General features: G+C 40.5%; 1 protein-coding gene across 2 annotated transcripts in view; it reads right to left on the bottom strand.

Moving 5' to 3' along the window:
* Window positions 1–21,616, bottom strand: part of UTP4 (UTP4 small subunit processome component) — a 31,789-nt gene that overhangs the window by 9,852 nt on the left and 321 nt on the right. Inside the window, exons 1-11 of one of the 2 annotated variants that reach the window (XM_042918093.1) lie at window positions 21,404–21,422; window positions 20,522–20,682; window positions 16,423–16,614; window positions 15,201–15,285; window positions 13,376–13,465; window positions 10,533–10,744; window positions 3,801–3,972; window positions 3,606–3,697; window positions 2,313–2,409; window positions 1,494–1,558; window positions 116–238 (exon numbers count right to left, since the gene is read on the bottom strand). In XM_042918093.1, coding sequence (XP_042774027.1) covers window positions 116–238; window positions 1,494–1,558; window positions 2,313–2,409; window positions 3,606–3,697; window positions 3,801–3,972; window positions 10,533–10,744; window positions 13,376–13,465; window positions 15,201–15,285; window positions 16,423–16,614; window positions 20,522–20,680 — 1,287 coding nt within the window. In that variant the 5' untranslated portion in view covers window positions 20,681–20,682; window positions 21,404–21,422. Of the gene's footprint in view, window positions 1–115; window positions 239–1,493; window positions 1,559–2,312; window positions 2,410–3,605; window positions 3,698–3,800; window positions 3,973–10,532; window positions 10,745–13,375; window positions 13,466–15,200; window positions 15,286–16,422; window positions 16,615–20,521; window positions 20,683–21,403; window positions 21,423–21,616 lie in introns of those variants that run through there. The other variant, XM_042918094.1, reaches the window with a different exon arrangement.

Genomic DNA, 21,616 nt, shown 5'->3' with positions numbered 1-21,616 from the left:
ACAGCTGTCTCCAAATAGCTTTTCATGATTCATACTCAGTATGTTCTGCTTCACACAAAAATCACACACTTAAGGAATTTTTTCTTGTTCAACCAGACATTGGGTTATCACTTACCCTTTGGAGGCTTATGTTGTCATGTTCATAATTCAACCGATAAAGAAAAAAACGAGAAGTTGTAGAATAGGCTATCCAACTTCCACACGGGGAGATACAGCTGCAAATAATGTTCTCAGGACCCTGGCAATGTCAGAAATCAGGATGAATATTCATGAAAAACTTCACTTTGTCAAGGTTCACTGTGATATGAATCCTCAAGCTGTTGCCACTCTGGCCATAACCACAAATACCTACACATAATCTTGACACACATATGCTATGTGTCACTAGGATTATTTCAGAGGTACAGCACCTGAATGGTGTGGCTTGATTTCCAAAACCAAGAACAGAGGTCTATGAATATGTGAACTTCTCTCAGCCCTTCGTGTACCTTAAAGATGGCTTCACACTAAAACCTAACTAGAAACCTGAGAAGAAAAGCATTTAATACAGTAAGGTTTTGTAGGCCAGGTGACTTGGAAAACTAATTTTCTGAGTTATGTTTGTTTCATTTTCTCTATGATACCTAACAACCTGTAAGAAATAGCAAAAAAAAAATCTGAAAAACAAAGGAAAAGTCCAATGTAACATTATATAATTCAAAAAACTCCCAAAATATCTAATTATATGTATGTATGTATACATACATATACACTATCACATAGAAAAATACCTGGAAGGAGAAACAGCTAATCAATTAATTATTCCAGGAGAGTTGACTAGAATTTTAAGAGGCATTCAAGAATACAAACTATGAATAGTGTATAAATTCTTGATAGTAAAACTGTATTTGCAAATATTTGTGTAATTAAAATAAGGACATTTAGGGGCACCTGGCTGGCTGAGTTGGAAAAGCATGTGTTTCTTGATCTCAGGGTTATGAGATCAAGCTCCATGTTGAGTACAGAGATTACTAAAAAAAAAAATTAGAACTTAAAAAAAAAAAGACATTTAAAAGGAAATTACAAGGCAGTGTGCATGTTATATTCTCATTACTGTAGAAGGGAAGGATATACACCTGCACACATGGGTGGAAATTTTTTCTAGAAGGACATGTAAGAAACTATTGGCAGTGATTATCTCTGGAGAGTGGGACCAGGATTTGGGTAAGGAAGAGGCTCATTTCTCATTGTATACTCTTTTACCATTTCAATTTTATAAAAATACACAAGTTATTTACATAACAACAACAACACACCAATTTTCTGTATTCATTCATCCAATAAATTCTGCATGCCTTACTTATAATCACAGGAAACCCAGTTCTGTTGACAAAGTACTTCATTCAAATAATTGAAGATTTTAGACTTTTATGATGTCGACTAAGCCTCAAAATTCATTATGAGAAAACGGTTCTGGATTTCACAGCCTGGACACACAGATAAAACTTCCTTACCTTTGTCTTGAGGTGCAGCAAATGATCTGCGTCTTTAGAAAGTGGAAGGGTATCCCCATTCTTTCCTGGAACAAGAAATTTCCCTGAGTTTTTCTTCTCAAAGAAACGTTATTTGTACATTTTTCTTCTAAAAAGTCATTTCTAGGTAGAATGAAATCTCTACCACTGGAAATAAAAATGTCTGACACAGTAAACCCAGTTTTCTGGGTTTATATAAAGAGGAAAGCAGTGAGTACTTTCTTAACTTCTATTTTGGTGCCTCAGATGTGGCCCATGGTATATCACTAATTCTCTGAAGCTTTAACACACAGCCAGGCAGTGAGATGGGTGGGAGTGGGGTTTGTGAGACCTCGACTTCAACTTCATTTGCTCATTTTGGAACCTAAAGCAAAACCCTCCTATCTACTATAAAACAACAGAACCCAAACATTTTCTCAACTGGTCATACAAAAAGCCACTAGACTATCACCCCAGTAAGAACCACGTGACCTCCTCCTTCTCAATGCAGGGCTGTCACCACCCAATATTAAATCTTGTCATTTTCAGCAGTGTGTTTTGCTCCCAGGGCAACCCTCACCTCCACTATGCCCTGCAGGGCACCTTACAGAATCATAAACTTTTAGCATTTGACCCAGTAACCTGCTAACAATTCTAACACTGTGAAGAACTCCTTTGGTCTCTCCTGTGGCTGGGAAAACCAGAAGTTGCCAAAGACAGAAAAATACTTCCATTTTTCCACAAGCAGAATTTCAACTGCAATTCTAATCCCTCGCTTCTCTCTCCAGTCCTCTTAGTGGCAAAGACTTTCTCTCACTGTACCTGTTGCAACTGTAGATCCCAGTCGCCACAGTTCCAAGTGATGAGCAAACTGGAAAAGGAGAAGGTGCCTCTTTTTTGAACAGGAAATGAGACGTCGCTGTATCCAAGAATTGAAAAGTGATAAATAAGCAGGGTTATTTATCGCCTCAGTACTAGATACAGCAGCAACATCCTAGCACGTTTTTTACTGATGAAATCCATTTACTTCATAAAAATGTCCTAAGTACTACCATATGTCAGTACTGTCCTAGGATCTAAGAGCATAATGATAAATAAAAACATAGCTACTGCCCTCGAGCTCGTAGTCTAAAAGGACTGACAAAGAATTAAACAGGTAGTTGCACCAAGTGTGTTAAGAATTTTAATAGGACTAAGCACATCATGTAGTGAAAAAAAGTAGAAAGGATATCCAATGTAGCCTCATAAAGCCAGGAGCCCTGATGAGGCTCATTAATAAAGACAAATCAGGCAAAAAAAGGTAGGGCAGGACGTTCCAAGAGGAATGGCATATGAAATAGCTCAAAGGTAAGAGAGCATTACAGAGAATAAAGTCTTTCAGCACACTAAACTAGGTGGGGGTAGGGATGAGGTGAAGCACGTGTTGGACAAGAGAGGGGAGAGAAGATGCTGAAGGACGGGCCAGATCAAGACAGGTTTCAGAGGCCATGCTAAGGAATTAGGTTAGCCTGAAGGACCAACCAAAAGCTTTTAAGCATGGAATGATGAGCAAAGTTGTTTTTTGAATGGATCAATGGAGAACAGGCTGAAATGGAGCAAATATAATAAAATGAGATCATTAACAGGTGAATGCAGTTGAGAAAAGACACCGATTCAAACTAGGATAATGGCAGTGTTAAGAGAAATGACTAGATTCACAAGACAATGAGGAGGTAGACTCAGTAACGTTTACTGGTTGAATGGAACGTAGAAGCAGGTAGCGGGGAGAAGGGTTTCTAGCTTGGGAAGATGTCCTTTTACCTAGAAAGGAACACTGGAAGCCTGGATTTTCGTGCTCCCACCCAGAATAATAGAGTCCAGCCTTAAAAACAAAAAAACAAACTTCCCTAAACCACAACTATCCAGAAGAGGGAATGATTTCCCCAGAAAGTGAACTAGGAGTGTTGCTGTACATCTCTTGGCCCCTGTAAATGTTTTTACAGGACGCTTACCTCACAAACAGAAGAACGAAGAAGGTAGGTAACTATACAAGTCCTATAGATTTGCCCAGAAAGCGTGAGCTGTACTCAGTCTTATAGGACAGAGGGACGGTGGGGGCCAGGGGACAATACTTACATGGGGAAAAGTGATTTTTCGGAGAGCAGCATCGTAATTCTTAACCTCCACCTTCTCCATGAGAGGACGAATGACTAAGTGGGTGTCAGTGCCTGCAGTGGGAGGGGAGAGGGAAGGCAGCAGAGTTGGAAAAAGCCCCACGTGAAAATAACCAGAGCCGGGTAAAGCGGCAGCCTGGCAGCGAGTGCAACCCACCTCCAGATATCAGTGCCGTCGGGCTGTGGGCCACGGCTCGGACATCATGTGTGTGATGCTGGAATGGCTTTGTCCGCACCCACTGCTTCTCACTGCTGTTGGAAGTCACAGAGACCAGCTGAAAATGGAATACTGTCCCCTCGGCTGTGCCCACCACGAAACTGTCTTCTTGCTGAGAAATTAAATCATTAGGGAGGTACATTTGAGCAAAACAGGGCCCAGTTTGAAAAATATTCCCTGAGGTTTTCTGTCTGCACAGCTTAGGGGAAAACCTATGCCCAAAACCGTAAGGTACGTTATGGGGTCTTTTTCCTCCAGAAGCTGACAATTCCATTAGAGGAGCAAGCTCACACACAGGTAATAATGTGCCCTCTACTGACAAAATTAACAATGTGTACCTCAAACAATTACAGTGCTTTCAAACATACAAACTAGACCCCATTAGAAAAACAACAAGAAAGATCACCTAGGAGTAAATTTAATATAATAAAAACGTATCATCAAAAGACTTGGAAACAAGGACTCAGATACGTGTACGCCAATATTCATAGCAGCATTATTAACAAAAACCAAAACATGAAAATCCAAATGCACATCAACAGATGAACAAACATAATCAGTATATACATATAATGAAGTATTAGTCAGCCTTAAAAAGGGATCAAAATTCTGATAATGGTATTAATGTGGATGAACTTTGTTTGAAAACATTATGCTAGGTAAAATAACTCAGACAAAAACGGACAAATATTATATGATTCCACTTAGATTTCCTAGAACAGCAAATTCATAGGGACAGAGAGTAGAATAAAGGTTTTAAAAGGGCTTGGGAAAAGGGAGAAATAAGGAGTTACTTTTCAATGGGTACAGTTTGTGTGATGAAAAAGTTCTGAAAATGGATAGAGGTGATGGTTGCACAACACTGTGAATGTACTTAATGCCAGTGAATTGTACTTAAAAATGGTTAAAATGGCGTATTTTCTGTTATGTACATAAACAGTAAACAAAAAAAAAGTACTGAGAATAATGGAAGAAAGACTGCAAAACTGTAGTCAAAACCTGAAGCTCATTGCCTTCTTTTTTAGGGATGAAGAGAGGGTGGGCTGAGGAGGGAGGGAAGTAGCTATCACACAAGGACCCAGGTGCCTAGTCCTCAGTTTTAGGCTCTCTCTCACCAGGATGTTGAACACTGTGATTTGTGTTAGTTTTAAAAGGTCTTAGTATGTCCGCAATTTTTAAAATTCCTTTGTATGCTCAAAACCATTCTCATCTTAACTCCGGCTTAAAAAAAAAACAAACATTTAACTTTGAGCAGGGGAAAAAAAATAGGATGGATCTTTGATAAGGCAGTGATTAACCTAGGAACCTGGACCAGCAGTTAACCAATCAAACAGTACCAAGACTAGGTTAGTCAGGTAAGAAAAATGAGATATCTAAACACGTATGAACATGTAGCTGGATCAACTACACACTCACTGTGCTAAGAACCATATATATGTCGTATAATCTCTAGTCCTTGAGTAACCTGCAAGGTTAAGTGACCATTTGCCCTACGAGGAGAAAGTGTGAATGACTTTGAAATAAATGTAACAGGGGCGCCTGAGTGGCTCAGTCAGTTGGGTGTCCGACTTCAACTCAGGTCATGATCTCGCAGTTCATGAGTTGAAGCCCCGCATCAGGCTCTGTGCTGACAGCTCAGAGCCTGGAGCCTGCTTTGGATTCCGGGTCCCCCTCTCTCTCTGCCCCTCCCCCATTCACGCTCCGTTTCTGTCTCAAAAATAAATAAACATTAAAAAAAAAAAAAGAAATAAGCATAACAAGTACGTATCCTTGTTTAGGGAGCGCTTTGACTGTCTTGGGCCAGTTTACAAGTCTGTAAACTCTAGTACTGAGAGTTAGGCCAAATAAGTTTGCCTGATGGAATGCAACTGCTAACTGCTCTGTGGACACGGAGTCTTGCAACAATTTGTAAACTCATTTTAGCATTCCTAATGGCTGTATAGAACTCTGTGTTTGTGAAATTGTCCTTTGAACTGCTTATAACATCTTACTGGTTTCCTTGTTAATGAGTTACAGAAAATCTCTGACATTTCCATTTCATGTTTGTATGAGTAATGATTTTATCTCCCCCCCCCCCTCACCCCCCGCCATCATCATTGAATAGCTCTTTACACAGGTAAGGAAACGAACTTCAAGAGGTCTACAGATACGACAAAGACACATGGCCATCTGCCTTCAAAGCCTTTGCTCTGGGCACACCACACCACCTCAATCTTGTGCCAGCTCTCTTTGAGGTAATTTGCAGGCACATGATTGTGAGAAGGAAGGAAAGCGTATCTGAAGGACAGCATATAACTTAACCCAAACCAGCCTCTCCCTTTCCTGCTCTAAGGATACTATTTGAAAACCATTATCCAAGGAAGAGTGGAGATACTGAGCAGCTTAGGAACTTACACACGGTCCTCCACACCCAACTAAACAGTTTATTTATATACAAGGGGGTGGGGGGTGCGGTTTGCACAAAGTCCCACCAAAAGAGAGGGACCAAAAAGACAACTCTAACTCACTCCACATCATCTTTCCCCAAAGTAGAATCATAAAAGAACTGAAAAGGAAAAAAGAAAACGCCTTTCTCAGGGCACAGAGGGAACAAACCAAGGCGAACGCTGACCTGAAAAGGGAGGGGGAAGTGTCCTAATTTAATCACAGAGTGACTGTTTCACACAGAAAAACAATCTCAAGACTGACCTCTAAATGAAAGCAAATGTTCCCTACAACTCTCTGCAGGAATCAGTACTTGCCTACTTGATAAGGGTGAAAGACATCTAAGATCAAAGGACTGGGTATTTGCCACCATCCACTCTTCAGTCAATGAAAATCCATTAAAAAGATATCTAAAAATAATCAACTGTGCTGGCAAGAGAATGTAGTGGAGAAAACCCTTGAAATTAGGATCAATTTCAAAAAAGATGTGAAAATGCCAATACCACACTCATTCTGTGCCAGGTACTGCACTTAGCACTCTACATGCACTACCCAATTAATCCTTCCCAAACGCTATGAAGTATGTATTACTAGCATCCCTGTTGTCACAAAGAAAGAAACTAAGATTTAGAAAGAAGCAGCCTGCCCAAGTAGCCTAAGTGCTACAGTTGGGGTTCAAAACCAAGTATGCCCTAGTTCATAGGGTATGATAAGCATTTTGAGGGCTGGAATTTGTACAATTACATTTGTCCACTAAAAAAATAAAAATAAAAAAATAAGTAACAGTTTACTAACTCTCAGGCACATATTTGCCCACATTTAACTATCTTTGAAATCAGGATATCTTATAGCTTTCAACCTAATGCATATGTATTATTTTCAGATAAAGAGCAGTATCAAAACTTGCAGAATGGGTGGCACCTGGCTGGTTCAGTCGGTAGAACATGCAACTCTTCATCTCAGGGTCATGAGTTTAAGCCCCAAGTTGGGTGTGGAGCCTACTTAAAACAACAAAAACTTGCAGACTGATTGTCAAAAACCTGAAACAAAATCTTGGGACTACAGTAGGACATCATCTACCAACACTATGGATGGCTGAGAGGCATGTGTGGGAAACATGGACCCTGATGACAGAGTTGAAAGGTGATTCAGAGTCCATCTGTACATGTGAAGAAGTTTTGGGAAAACCTTATTCACTTTATTTCATTCATACTTTCCTGGTTATATATGCACAAGACTAATATAATAAAAATGTTATGCTTTGGTCTCAAAAAGCTCTTCAATAAGAGCTATTTAGAGAATAACTATTTACAAGAATGATAAGAATTTATAAGAATATGAATTCTATGTTTAAATTTTTTTTAATGTTTATTTTTGAGAGAGAGAGAAACACAGAGCATGACTGGGGGAGGGGCAGAGAGAGGGAGACAAAGAATCTGAAGAAGGTTCACTCTCTGAGCTGTCAGCACAGAGCCCGATATGGGGCTCGAACCCACGAACCACAAGATCATGACCTGAGCCAAAGTCAGATGCTCAACCAACTGAGCCACCCAGGTGCCCCAAAATTCTCTGATTAAAAAAACATCGTGTCAGTTTAAATCATAATAGTCTGTATTACAAAATACAAATTTTACATTTCAAGAAAATCACTGTTATAGTTTAATTGGCAGTGTTTTTCCTTTCCCATGATAACAAAATTATGGCATGTCTTACAATCATTTGTATCTAATGATTCAATGCAATACAGTAATTATAGGCACAGAGTAGAAGATCAAATAGTAAAATGGTATACAGTACAAATTAAACCTGCCTCCTGCCTGCCAGCCCCAACTTTAAAATTACCATTAGCGTTTTTTTAAATATATATATATTTTTTTAACGTTTATTTATTTTTGAGACAGAGAGAGACAGAGCATGAACGGGGGAGGGTCAGAGAGAGAGGGAGACACAGAATCTGAAACAGGCTCCAGGCTCTGAGCCATCAGCCCAGAGCCCGACGCGGGGCTTGAACTCACAGACCACGAGATCGTGACCTGAGCTGAAGTCGGACGCTTAACCGACTGAGCCACCCAGGCACCCCTATTACCATTAGCGTTTTAAAAAAATGTTTACTTATGGGGCGCCTGGGTGGCTCAGTCAGTTAAGCATCCAGCTTCAGCTCAGGTCATGATCTCGCGGTTTGTGGGTTCGAGCTCCACGTCGGGCTCTGTGCTAACAGCTCAGGGCCTGGAGCCTGCTTCTGCCCCTCCTCTGCTCATGCTCTGTCTCAAAAATAAATAAAAACATTAAAAAAAATTTTTTTAAATGATTATTTATTTTTGAGAGAAAGACAGTGAGTGGGGGAGTTGCAGAGAAGAGGGGGAACAGAGGAGTACAGGTGGGCTCTGTGCTGACAGCTGAGAGTCCGATGAGAGGCTTGAACTCACAAACTGCGAGATCATAACCTGAGCTGAGGTCAGACACTCACACCAACTGAGCCATCCAGGCGCCCCTACCATTAGCATTTTTAATCTTTTCAGGAATGTTGTAAGTATATATATTAGCAAAACTACATATGCAGAAAATATCAAACATAAATATCTAATACAAAATCTGCTTCTTTTCTTAACACATTACTATGTACTACTTCATGCACTATACTGTGCTACTTTTCCCCCTTAATGTATTCTCTTAATTGTTACATAGTAACAAATATCCACATCTTCCTTGGTCTTTGAAACATGTGCATAATATTTGAGTGATTACACTTTAAAAAAGCACCAGGGCACCTGGGTGGCTCGGTCAGTTAAGCTTCTGACTTCAGCTCAGGTCATGCTCTCACCGTCGGTTTGTGAGTTCGAGCCCTGTGTCAGGCTCTATGCTGACAGCTCAGAGCCTGGAGTCTACTTCAGATTGTGTGTCTCCCTCCCTCTCACAAAAAATAAACATTAAAAAAATTTTTTTAATGGCACAAAATTTAATAATTAAGTCTTAAGTTTAATAATTACAACCATTTTGGATCAAAACTCGATTTTTTTAAACATTTCTTTTTCAAAAATATTTATTTTTGAGAGAGAAAGGGAGCACTTGTGTGAGCAGGGGGAGGGGCAGACAGAGGGGGACAAAGGATCTGAAGTGGCTCTGTGCTGACAACAGACAGCCCAATGTAGGGCTCGAGCCCACCAACCATGAGATCATGACTTGAGCTGAAGTCAGATGCTTAACTGACTGAGCCACTCAGGTGCCCCTCAAAACTCTATTTGAAAAGGAAAATTTCTCTTGGTCATTTCAACTTGTTCTTCATTACACTTACATGTGACATCTAAATGTTTCACAGGGCTTTAAGACCCATCAAATTGGTCTCATGGAAAATCTGTGAAGTGGGATAGAAACAACTTACGGGCAAGAAAAGCCAGCATGAGTGATCTCTACAGTACATACTGCATGTCCACACTTAAGACACCAAACAAGCCTCAAACTAAGAAGACAAAGGATCTCGTCAGCAAATCTCGAAGTCACTTTCCACGCCCCACTGATAAAACAGCCAAAGGTTTCTGATTAAGAATTGATGTTACCAAAAGGGAAGAGGCACACTTGTTCAACACGAGTCTGCTTAAGTCTTACTGAAATAGGGATAATTTAATATTTTCTTATTTTAAATTTTTTTTTAACATTTATTTATTTTTGAGACAGAGAGAGAGAGAGCATGAACAGGGGAGGGGCAGAGAGAGAGGGAGACACAGAATCTGAAACAGGTTCCAGGCTCTGAGCTGTCAGCACAGAGCCCGACACGGGGCTCGAACTCACGGACTATGAGATCATGACCTGAGCCAAAGTCGGAAGCTTAACCGACCAAGCCACCCAGGCGCCCCAAAATTTAATATTTTCAAAATCATCTAATAAAATCATCTAAATTCCCAAGATAGGAAGCAGGAGAAGAACTGCACAAAGAGAGGAAAATAGCACCTCTCAAGATTCTTCTAGGATACTTGTGGCCTATCTAAATCAGACTGGATTAACTGTGGGTGGGGAGTGTCTGAAGAAAACCTCCCTGCTAACTAATCTAGAGAATATTTTCTAACTAGTTTTTAAGAGAATATGAGGGTTCAAAGAAATTATGTGGGTTTCAGATACATTTTCCTAAACTCATCTTCCTTCAATGCAACACTGAAGATTAGGGAACACCGTTTGTGTTACATTACTGATACAGCCTTCCCTACTCATCCCCCAGGTTATACAGTAACCGTTCAAAACAGGGACCATACTCACATCAGATACGGCAATAGACTGCACATCAGCATTTGCAATGAGATGGTTCTTCACAAGTGTCCCAGTGGCTGAGTCCCAGAACTGCACCTTCCCAGCAGAGTCCACACTTATGACAGTGCCATCAGACAAGAAGGCCACGCCCCATATGATACACTTCCGCTTAGACACACCCATATACTGCCTATCCACCAGCATCTTATGAACAGCGCTCCCTGAAAAATAAGAAAAGCCCAAATTTGAATGGTACTTACCTCTTTTGTCTTCAAAACCCGCCTGTGGTAGGCATCTATTAAGTCAGCTGCCTGAGCACATCGCACAAACAGCCAGTAAACAGTAGTTAGAGTAGTTGTGGTAAACTCAGTCTTGGAACACCAAAATGGTTACCTGAAGATTGTGGGGGAGAGGTGGGAGGGGTAGCTGGAGACAGAAATTTGGGAGGGGCAGGGGAAGGTGAAATTGAAAGAGACATTTGAGACTTCACTTAAAACTGCCTAACTGCAGTGTGCACGATATTTGGCTCTTTTCTAAAACCCCACGGGAAAGGGGGAGAATCAAACAGTACAAAATTTGGGGAATTAAAAAAGCAAACATGGAATGGTAACTGATGTAGCAGAGTTCTAAAAGCAGTATGTCTCAAGTCAACAGTGGGGAAAGACAAGAAGCCACTTGATTTATACCATGAAATCCTTAGAAGACTTGGGAACTGCTGATGCCCAAAACTCTAGAAACAGAAGTTAAAGTGGAACTAAAAGGAGAAATTAGGTTGAAAGTAAGTTTATGAAACTTAACATCCTTCAGATACCTATCCCCTAACTAAAAAGCCAGGCAACTCCCCAACTCCACCTCAAACAAAACTGGAGACTTACTCTCTGAAGAGAGATACCAGGAACAACTGAGGGTAGGATTACTATATGGGAAATAAGGTGAAATGTTACTGAATATTGAGAACACTAGTTGTCTTGTCAGAATTTAGGTGGAAAGGCATATCATCATCAAGCAGGAGAATTAAAAAAACATTTCTGGGAAACATGACCAGCACAAGGAAGATGATTTAAAAAGCCAGTCTCTTTAGAGTTTCCCCAAACTAACAGTCCAGTCAGATCATTCTTCAGTGGAGCCCACGAGCAGTTAAGCTCCACTCTTGTGGTGAGGAAAGCCATCACCAGACAGGTAAACAAAGCTTTAATATGAAAGGCAGAGGCCAGAGAGAATACCAGAAAAAAATGAATACCAGAGAGAAAACAGCTAAGATGAAGAACACTTGACAAATATAATCTTGAATAGCCTTAGAAAGAGAAGGCAGTAAATAAGGAAACAAACAAACAAAAAAGCACTATAAAAAAAAACACTCAGGAAACCAAAAAGAACTTTGGAAATGGCAGAAATGAAAAACTCAGTACAGGACTTAAAAGATAAAGACAAGGGGCACCTGGCTGGTTCAGTCAGTAGAGCGTGCAGCCCTCAATCTCGGGGTTCTGAGTTGGAGCCCCACATTGAGTACAGACAGTACCTAAAAATAAAATCTTCAAAATCAGTCCATCAATAAATGATAAAGAAAAACTCTCAGGAAACAGAATAAAAAGTCAAAGAGATGAAAAATAAGAGGGGGAGGGGCACCTGGGTGGGTCAGTGGGTTGAGTGTCCCACTCTTGATTTCGGCTCAGGTCATGATCCCAGGGTTGTGAGTCAGCTCTGTGCTGATAGCACGGAGCTTGCTTGGGGTCCTTTCTCTGCCCCACCTCTGCACACACACACACACACACTCTCTCTTACAAAATAAATAAATAAGGTATAAAAAAATAAAAGAAGGCTCTGTGAGAGAATCGTTCAAGATAAAAGTGGTAAGGTGCCTGGGTGGCTCAGTCAGTTAAACATTCAACTTCAGCTCAGGTCATGACCTCATGGTTCTTGAATTCGAGCCCCACACAGGGCTCTCTGCCATCAGCACAGAGCCCACTTCGGATTTTCTGTCTCCCTCTCTCTCTGCCCCTCCCCTGCTTGTGTGCACGCTCTCTCTCTAATAAACATCAAAAAAAAAAAAAAAAAGATAAAAGTGATAGAAAGAAAATCAGATTTATATGAGCCTAATTTATGCAACTGGAAGAATCTGATGAGTCAAATGTATAAATATACATTTATATATGTGGAAGTAAACATCAAAGAATTAGCTAAGAGTTACAGGTGGTCGCCTTTGAGGAGTGAAAGAAGGAATACAGGGGGACTCCTGCTTCTTTGTAACAAGCCTCAAGGAGTTCTTCTTTGACTATGCGTGTATAACATACAATAAAAAATTTGTTTAAGCATGAAGGAAAAAGAAAAATGAGACAAACCAGATCTGTTTTACTTCCCATCTTAGATGGGAGTACAGATGGGCCTATTGAACAAGGTGAAGTCAGTCTCATCACTGAAGGATTCCATATTGCAATTTTTCAGGCCAAGAACAGAGAAAGTAGATGGTTCTCTACCTTTCTGATCTCATGCCTCACCAATTATGGTGCTAAGACCTAGTGTTCCTCAGAGAGGCACTTACTTTTACCAAGGTCTGGTATACACAAGTATTTTAACTGATCCTTTGTAGTAAATGTCTTATTGCTCCAGGGGGAATTTTCAAATGAATTCTTATTACAAATAAGATAAAAAATATCCATCTGATTGAAGAAACAGGATTCCCCCAAAAGCAGCAGTAGCAATCCAAGAAAGGAGTGAAATCCATGGCTAACATCTCAGAAGGTTAAAGAGAGGTTAGGCCCTAGAGGTCAGTAAAAGCACAAGGGCTCAAGCTTTTGGAAACTAGCAATGTGAATCAAGACCCAAACCCCAAATGAACTGAGAAAAACAGTCACCTGATTTGACAGCAAACACACTAATGTAGTCTATGGAGCCAGCTGCAATGTGGGTACCAGAGGGATGCCAGCTGAGACTCAGGATGCGACCTTGGGAGTTGTACAACAAAAAAAGAAAAGGACATACACATAAATACACAGTAAAGGGTAACTGAGTTCTCCTTTGACAATTACCTACAGGTCTGGCGTTCTACACTCTTAGCTCTCATCTACTACGCTCTGGTGAAGGACTGTTTTATAACAGATGAGGATCAACTCTGCCCAACTCTGGAATCCATAATGAAGTATTTAATATCACTTTAATAATGTAGAAACGGCTGATGGGAGTATAAAGAAACACAACCTTTTGAGGGCGACCCCTTTTGAGGGTGACCTGTTAAGAACATAACAAAATTTAAATCTGCTTATTTGGCTCAGCACTTTTACTGGGAATTAATCAAGGAGAAATACTTGTAGGAGTGTGAAAAAATATGTATACTGGAATAGTCATTGCCGTCCTGGTTGTAGTAGTGAAAAACAAAAAAATCCATCAATAGGAGCTTGGTAAATAAATTATGGAACACCATTAAATGGAATGCCATGTAGACTGGCATGACTGGCATGGAAAGATGTCTGTGATACACCAAGTGAAAAAACAAGCACAAGCACTCGTGTGTATTCATTTATATGAATATACAAACACGTCTTGAAGATTATTTCCAAAACGTTGCCTACAGAACAGAACGAGATATTTCCTTTCACACTTGGCTAAGCACATGAATTTTGAATAAGCATTATATCACCTTTATAATTAAAAAAGAACACTCAAGGGACACCTGGGTGGCTCAGTCAAGTAAGCGTTGATGCCTGATTTTGGCTCAGGTCATGACCACGCAGTTCGTGGGTTCAAGCCCCATGTTGGGCTCTGTGCTGACAGTGTGGAGCCTACTGGGGATTCTGACTCTGCACCTTCCCCAACCACTTTCTCTCTCAAAATAAACTTAAAAAACAAAACACAAACAAAAAAACAAAAAACCAAGCCTGGTTGGCCCAGTTGGTGGAGCATGTAACTCTTATTCTTGGGGTTGTAAGTTTGAGCCCCATGTTGGAAGTGGACGTTACTTAAAGATATTTTAAATAAAGAATATTTTTCTTTAAAAAAAAAATAGAAAAAGAACACCCAAAAGGCATTAAAAACAAAAGGGACTCTGATTAGCAGATGAAAAATATTACTAACAGACACAGAATACATGGGATAGTTATTATTTTCTAAGAGTCTGCAAGCTATGGCTCAAAGGCCAAATCAAGTCCATCAATTATTTTTATAAATAAAGCTTTACCAAAGCACAGCCATACCCATTTATTTATCTATGACTACTTTTATAGGACAAGAGAGTTGACAGAGCATATGGCCTACAAAACCTAAAATATTTACCAACCTCCTGTTTTTACAGAAATAGTTTGCCAACCCCTGCTCTAGAGGTCGGTGTCAACTGGGTGGAACATAGACAACTGTTTGCAAATTCTAGGTTTTAGTATTTATGCACTCTGTTACAACTTCAAAAAAAACGAGAAAGTGAGAACAAAGTGACTTACACAGAAACATTAGCTTTCCTACTCTGGATTTCTAGTTTACTATATTACTTAAGCAGGCAACCACCACTATGCAACGTGACAGAGAAAGCCTGAGTGGAGGATGGCTTCGAGCACATACCCTATATTGAGGTAAAGTTAGTGTGGAGAGAAAACATTACCTGGACCCATGGGAAAACAGCCCATCCCCAGTGGCACAGAAACATAACTTCTTGTTGAGGCTACTCACTGCCCCCACCAAAATGACCCTTACTTTTCTGCCGATCAAAATTTCTTTCAAACTGGATTTTATCTGGGGTGATTTGAAATAGCTTCACAGATCCGTCTTCACAGCCAACCTATTAGAGGAAAATAGAGAAGATAAGCATTTTACGTAACTAAATATATGTATTTATAAATATAAACGTTTCTTCCTTGAAGCTATCATTTGCTGTGAAAGAGAAAAATAGTTTGTGACAGGAAAAAAAAAAATTACTGCTACCAAGAAACTGGTAGTGTATTCTTGGCAGGCTTCACATCCTAGCCAGAAAACAGGCTAATCAGTGGCCTAATTCCTGTATAGGACATGGAATAGAAGTAGGATTTCACAGCATACCTCTGCTAGAGACCCAGAGCCTAAATAAAACACCCATTAACTATACAATGTAAGTGAAGAAACATCAAGATATTGTACAAATTAGTACAAATCAAACAAGAATCATAGGCTTATCCCAGAAAAATGAAACCTCTGGAAACACCCATTTTAATAAGTCTGTGTGAGGGGGGAGGGATAGTCTTCTCAGTCTGCACTCAATTTTTGAGACATTGTGGTAAAATAGTTCCACAAGTCAACTTGTGGAAGGACCTCTCAGAAGTTGTAACATACATTAGTGTGTTGTCAATCTACAGAAGAATTTTGTATTAACATGCCATATTCTGAATTGATATTTATCATAAAACATAAAGCATACCAGAGCAAAAAACAGCCTCCACATCTCCCAATTCCAACTAGTTTGAGAAATACTGAACCAAACGAACCCTCTCATTTCATAAATGAATAAACAAGGTCCAAAGTAGCAGTAGAAATGATGTAAAAAAACAAGAGATTTTTTTAAAGTTTTTTTTTGTTGTTTTTTGAGAGAGTGTGCTTACGTTGGGAAGAGGTAGAGAGACAGGAAGAATCCCAAGCAGGATCCAAGCTGTCAATGTAGAACCTGACACAGGGCTCAAACTCACGAACTATGAGATCATGACCTGAGCTGAAATCAAGACTCAGACGTTTAACCGACCAAGCCATCCAGCTGCCCCAGGACAAGAGATTTTTAATCCCCAATATCAATTCCAATCTTGCATCGCGGTTGCTGGAATCCACTTCAGAATGGAATTGCTACATGTCATAATATAACTTAACTTTACTCTCCTGTAAACACAGGGAAGAATGTTTACGTGAGCACAAGAGAATTCTTGCTTTAAATTACCAATAGCTGCTTACTGACCAAAAGTTGAGAGCCACAGGGGCTGACAGCCATGCTCCAAATGGGTCCTCCAAAGGCATCCACGGCATATTTGATGTTTAATGCCTGCAAATCATACTCGATAATCTCTCCATTGAGTCCAGCACTAAAGAGTCGCTGTCCTTTTGCCCAACACAGAGCTTCTGTAGCCCGAGACTCATGACCTGGAAAAAACTACAGAAACGCCGTAACATGTCAACCCCCATTGAATTTATCAGCTAACAGCACTGAATGGTCACAGGCAACAACGTCAAAACTAAAACACTTGCCTAGAAATGACTACATGGGGTTTTGTTCTACCAGAAGATCATGTCTATTAATATTTTCATTTTTTAGATTCAAATTTTAGTTACCTATACAGTTGGTTTCCTTTTCCCAGGACTTGTCCTCCAAACCTTTTCAAAAGAATAAAGTTTGTATCCAACTGTATTTGATATATGAAATTTTTTACAAAATCAGTGTAAATATCTTGATTAGGTGATGGTTTCATAGTACACATGTATGTCAGAGTTATCAATGTATACACTTTAAATTTTTTTAAGTTTATTTATTTCGAGAGACAGAGAAAGAAGAGTGCATGTGCACGTGGGAGCAGAAAGAATTCAAAGCAGGGCCCTCATGCTTAGTGTAGAACCCGATGCAGGGCTTAAACTCACGAACCGTGAGCTCATGACCTGAGGGAAAATCAAGAGTCAGACGCTTAACCAACTGAGCCACCCAGGTGCCCCTTGACATGTATACTTTAAATACATGTTTATTGTGTCAATTTTACCTATAAAAAGTTTTCTTAAAAATAAAACAAATGGACGCCCGGCTGGCTCAGTTGGAAGAACATGTGACTCTTGAATTGAGGGTTGTGGGTTTGCACCCCACCTCCAACTTCTCATTCAAGTCTCAGAATCTTTTTTTTTTTTTTAAGATTATTTTTTTTTTTTTTACATTTTAAGTTTTTATTTATTTTGAGAGAGAGAGAGAACGAGCAGAGGAGGGGCAAAGAGAGACAGGGACAGAGAATCCCAAGCAGGCTCGGCACTGTCAGTGCAGAGCCTGATGTAGGGCTTGAACCCACAAACTGTGAGATCGTGACCTGAGCCGAAGCCAAGAGTCAGCTACTTAACTATCAAGTCTCAAATTTTTTAATGTTTATTTATTTTTGAGACAGAGAGAGACAGAGCATGAACGGGGGAGGGTCACAGAGAGAGGGAGACACAGAATCTGAAACGGGCTCCAGGCTCTGAACTGTCAGCACAGAGCCTGATGTGGGGATCGAACTCACAGATCATGAGATTGTGACCTGAACCAGAGTTGGAAGCTCAACCGACTGAGCCATCGAGGTGCCCCTCAAGTCTCAGATTTCTAAGTGCTTTATGAGCACTTATAAAGGTTTCATGTAGGGTCCCTTGGGTTGTTTAGTTGGTTAAGCGTCTGACTCTGGATTTTAGCTCAGGTCATGATCTCATGGTTCGTGAGTTCGAGCCCTACATCAGCCTCTGAGCTAGCAGTGTGGAGCCTGTTTGGGCCTCTCTCTGATCCTCCCCTGCTCGCTTTCTCGCTCTCAAAATAAGTAAATAAACTTTAGGAAAAAAAGAAGTTTTCATATATATCAACACTTTATTCTTATATCTGCTCAGCACAAAAAGCACTGAGTAGGTACAATTTTTCTTCTCTTTACTTGAAAGGACACAAGTACTTGTGGGTTAAGGGGCTTGCCCAAAGTGCCACAGTCAAATGTGAAGAGAACATTTTAATTCTTATTCCAAGCCCCTACTCTTTTCACTCTAACGGACAAAGTTTTTTCTTGTTCTGAGAGTGATTAAGAAGTAGGGAAGGGACTATTGAAAAAGCAAAATACTAAATTATTGTTGAAATAAGAACAGATGAGAAAAAATAGGAGACATTCAGTAAAGAATAACTGACATATTCACTAAATAAACATGAATGCAGGAGTGGTTCTGCACTAGACACTTGCTAAATGCTGGGAATAATGTCATCAATATCACCCACATGGTCCCTGTTTTCACAAAATTTGAAGTTCAATGGGGAAGAAAAACATTAAACAAATGTACAAACTATTATGTAATTGTAATTGTCATAAATGATAAGAAAAACCACAGGGTGCGACAAGCATGTACCATAGCACATTTTTCACAGCATAGAATGTGACTTATTTATGGTAATCAGCAATTTTTTTAACTTTCTTTTTAAGTTTATTTATTTTGAGAGACAGAATGCATGCACAGCGGAGGGCCAGACAGAGAAGGAGAGCAATTCCCAAGCAGGCTCCGTGCTGTCATCACAGAGCCGATGGCAGGGATCGATCTTGTGAACCCTGAGATCATGAACTGAGCCAAAATCAAAAGTCGGACGCTTAGCTGACCGAGCCACACACGCACCCCAATTTTTTTTTTAACTTCTTAGTTCTTCAGGGGTCAACTCAATAAGTCATCCCTTTCCAGGATTCCTAAACCCACATCATCAGAGTAAAAGCACCTCTCCACTAAGATTCTAGGCCTGTGCTTAGCTTTTTTTTTTTTTTTTTTTAAGTTTATTTATTTATTTGGAAAGAGAGAGGGGACACCCATGTGCGTGCATGAGCAGGGAAGGGCAGAAAGAGAGGGAGTATGAAAACCCCAAGCAGGTTCCACACCGTCAATGTGGAGCCTGATATGGGGCTTGATCCCACGAACTGTGAGATCCTGACCTGAGCCAAAGTAAGAGTCTGATGTAAACAGACTGAGCCACCTAGACTGCTCTGGTACTTAGCTTTATCATAAAATTTACCTACTATTTGAAAACTGTATACTTCTATTTCCCCACTGGACTTTGAGCTCCTTCAATGTAGGGCCTCTGACATTTGTCATAATGCCTAATACTTGCCACTCATCACTCATTCATTTAGAAACAATTACAGGATGCCTTAATTCCAAGTATTAAACTGCTGGGCACTAAATTCATGCATTTATCCATCTACCCATTCATAGGCATCCATTCAGTGCTTAGGGCAATACACATTCATTAATGTAAAATGAATTATTTTGTTGCACCTGCAATCAGTACTTTTGAAAAATATGCTGCTATAACAGCTCTCTGCATACACCCAAATGCTATTTTACTTTTACTCCCAATTATAGGCAGTTCAGTCTACATTCTCTCAGATGAACTTAGAAATCCATCTTCCTACCATCGTCACCAAAAAGTTTGATATTAAAATGTTTTTGGGCACCTGGGTGGCTCAGTCGGTTAAGCATCTGATTCTTTTTTTTTTTTTTTTTTTTTTTTTTCAACGTGTTTTATTTATTTTTGGGACAGAGAGAGACAGAGCATGAACGGGGGAGGGGCAGAGAGAGAGGGAGACACAGAATCAGAAACAGGCTCCAGGCTCTGAGCCATCAGCCCAGAGCCTGACGCGGGGCTCGAACTCACGGACCGCGAGATCGTGACCTGGCTGAAGTCGGACGCTTAACCGACTGCGCCACCCAGGCGCCCCATAAGCATCTGATTCTTGATTTCAGCTCAGGTCATGACCTCAGGGTTTGTGAGATGGAGCTCTGCAATGGAGCTCTCTGCTTGGGAGTCTTTCTCTCCTCTCTGACCCTTCCCCACCCATGTGCTCTTTCTCTCTCTCTCAAAAAATAAATTAAAAAACTTAAGAAGAAGAAGAAGAAAAAAAAAGGATTCATTGTTTCTTCTGAATTGACAATGAAATAGGTATTGACAACCCCAGCAGGAAATTCCACCTTACCAAAGTTGCACTGGTGCAGAGACTGATTGTAAAGCAATGGGTCTTGACAATTTCCCTTTTTTGTTGTGCTCCAAAGATCCAGCAAACCTCAGTTTTCCAACAGACAGTGGGCCACCATAATTTCTAGGTTTCTTTCTAACCAACGTTATAGATCAAAACTCTGAGCTCAGTCAAGAGACTGCATATTTACTACACATGTTATATAGTTCTAAATAACCCAGAGAGAGTACAGTCACTTTCTTTTGAAGTCCTTCAACACAAAAGACATACACGTTGTAGAATTCAACTTAGTAAGAAAATTAACTCAGCAACACCAAATCAGGCTTCCAAATGACTTACTTTTTCCTGAAAGTAGTTTGCTGACAAGTTATAAATTTCCACAGTGCCATCTGTTCGTGAAACAGCCAATCTGTTTGACTGGTTATTGTAAGCCACACAGCGGATCCCTGATGGAACATAATTAAAGAAACGTACTCGATGGACCTTAAATTCACCCATTCCTGGAGGGGGGCGGGGGGGGGGAGGAAAAAGAGTCATTATTGTGAAACGTTAACACCAGTGTGTCGCCTGTATTGTTCCTCACTATTGTTAACAGCAGTATATCACATGTATTATTATCGCCATCCTGTATGGAAGAGTCTAACTGTACCTGAGATTCACTTCTGAATATCTAACTAATGATGCTTTCACACCCCCCACCCCCGCAAGAACCTATCAAACTATTTCCAGAAGCGCAGGATGCTTCAGCAGAAAAATTAAAAGATCGACACACAGAGCATTCCCCAGACTCCTAACAATCCTGCCAATTACCTGAAAAAGTACTCTGGGAAAGAAGAATGACAAAATACTGAACATAACCTCATTCTCTAATTGGGTGTGCGCACTTTAAGGAAGGGAGGCACAAAGAGTTGACCGGTTGTATTCGAGGCAGAAACTAAGGTACTCCTGGAAAACACCACTAATACTCGCAAAAAGCAAGAAATATTGACAGCCTAAATGGGTCTCTCAAAGCCCGGTCCACAGAATTTCTGCATCAAAACCATAAGGAAAAACGGCTTTTAAAAATGCAGGACTCTGGGTCCTACTCCACAGCTCCAGAATTCCTCTCTTGGCTGAGGAGAGAAAGGGGGTAGGCTAGGAATCTGCATTTTAGCGAACACTTCTAACTTTATAGCACTCTAAGTTTACAAATTACAGACTCAAGCTAAGGTAGTGACTGACAGTGGGACTCATGGGGCTGGCAGAACCGAGAGCTCCTCAAGGAAAGAAGCGACGGGACTTAGTTTGGCATCTGTCAACTATCCCCTCCACACCGCCGCCAACAATCACACTCGGTGAAGACAGGGGCCGGGTCTGGTTCGCCGCTCGCTCGTCTTTCTTCAAGGTTAGGAACGCGCGGGCAGAACAGGCGCGTTCCGCCGGGCCCGGCCCAGC

Source organism: Panthera leo, chromosome E2 (genome assembly GCF_018350215.1).
Source record: "Panthera leo isolate Ple1 chromosome E2, P.leo_Ple1_pat1.1, whole genome shotgun sequence".
Lineage (NCBI taxonomy): Eukaryota > Metazoa > Chordata > Mammalia > Carnivora > Felidae > Panthera > Panthera leo.
This window is presented reverse-complemented; position numbering and strand designations above follow the sequence as displayed.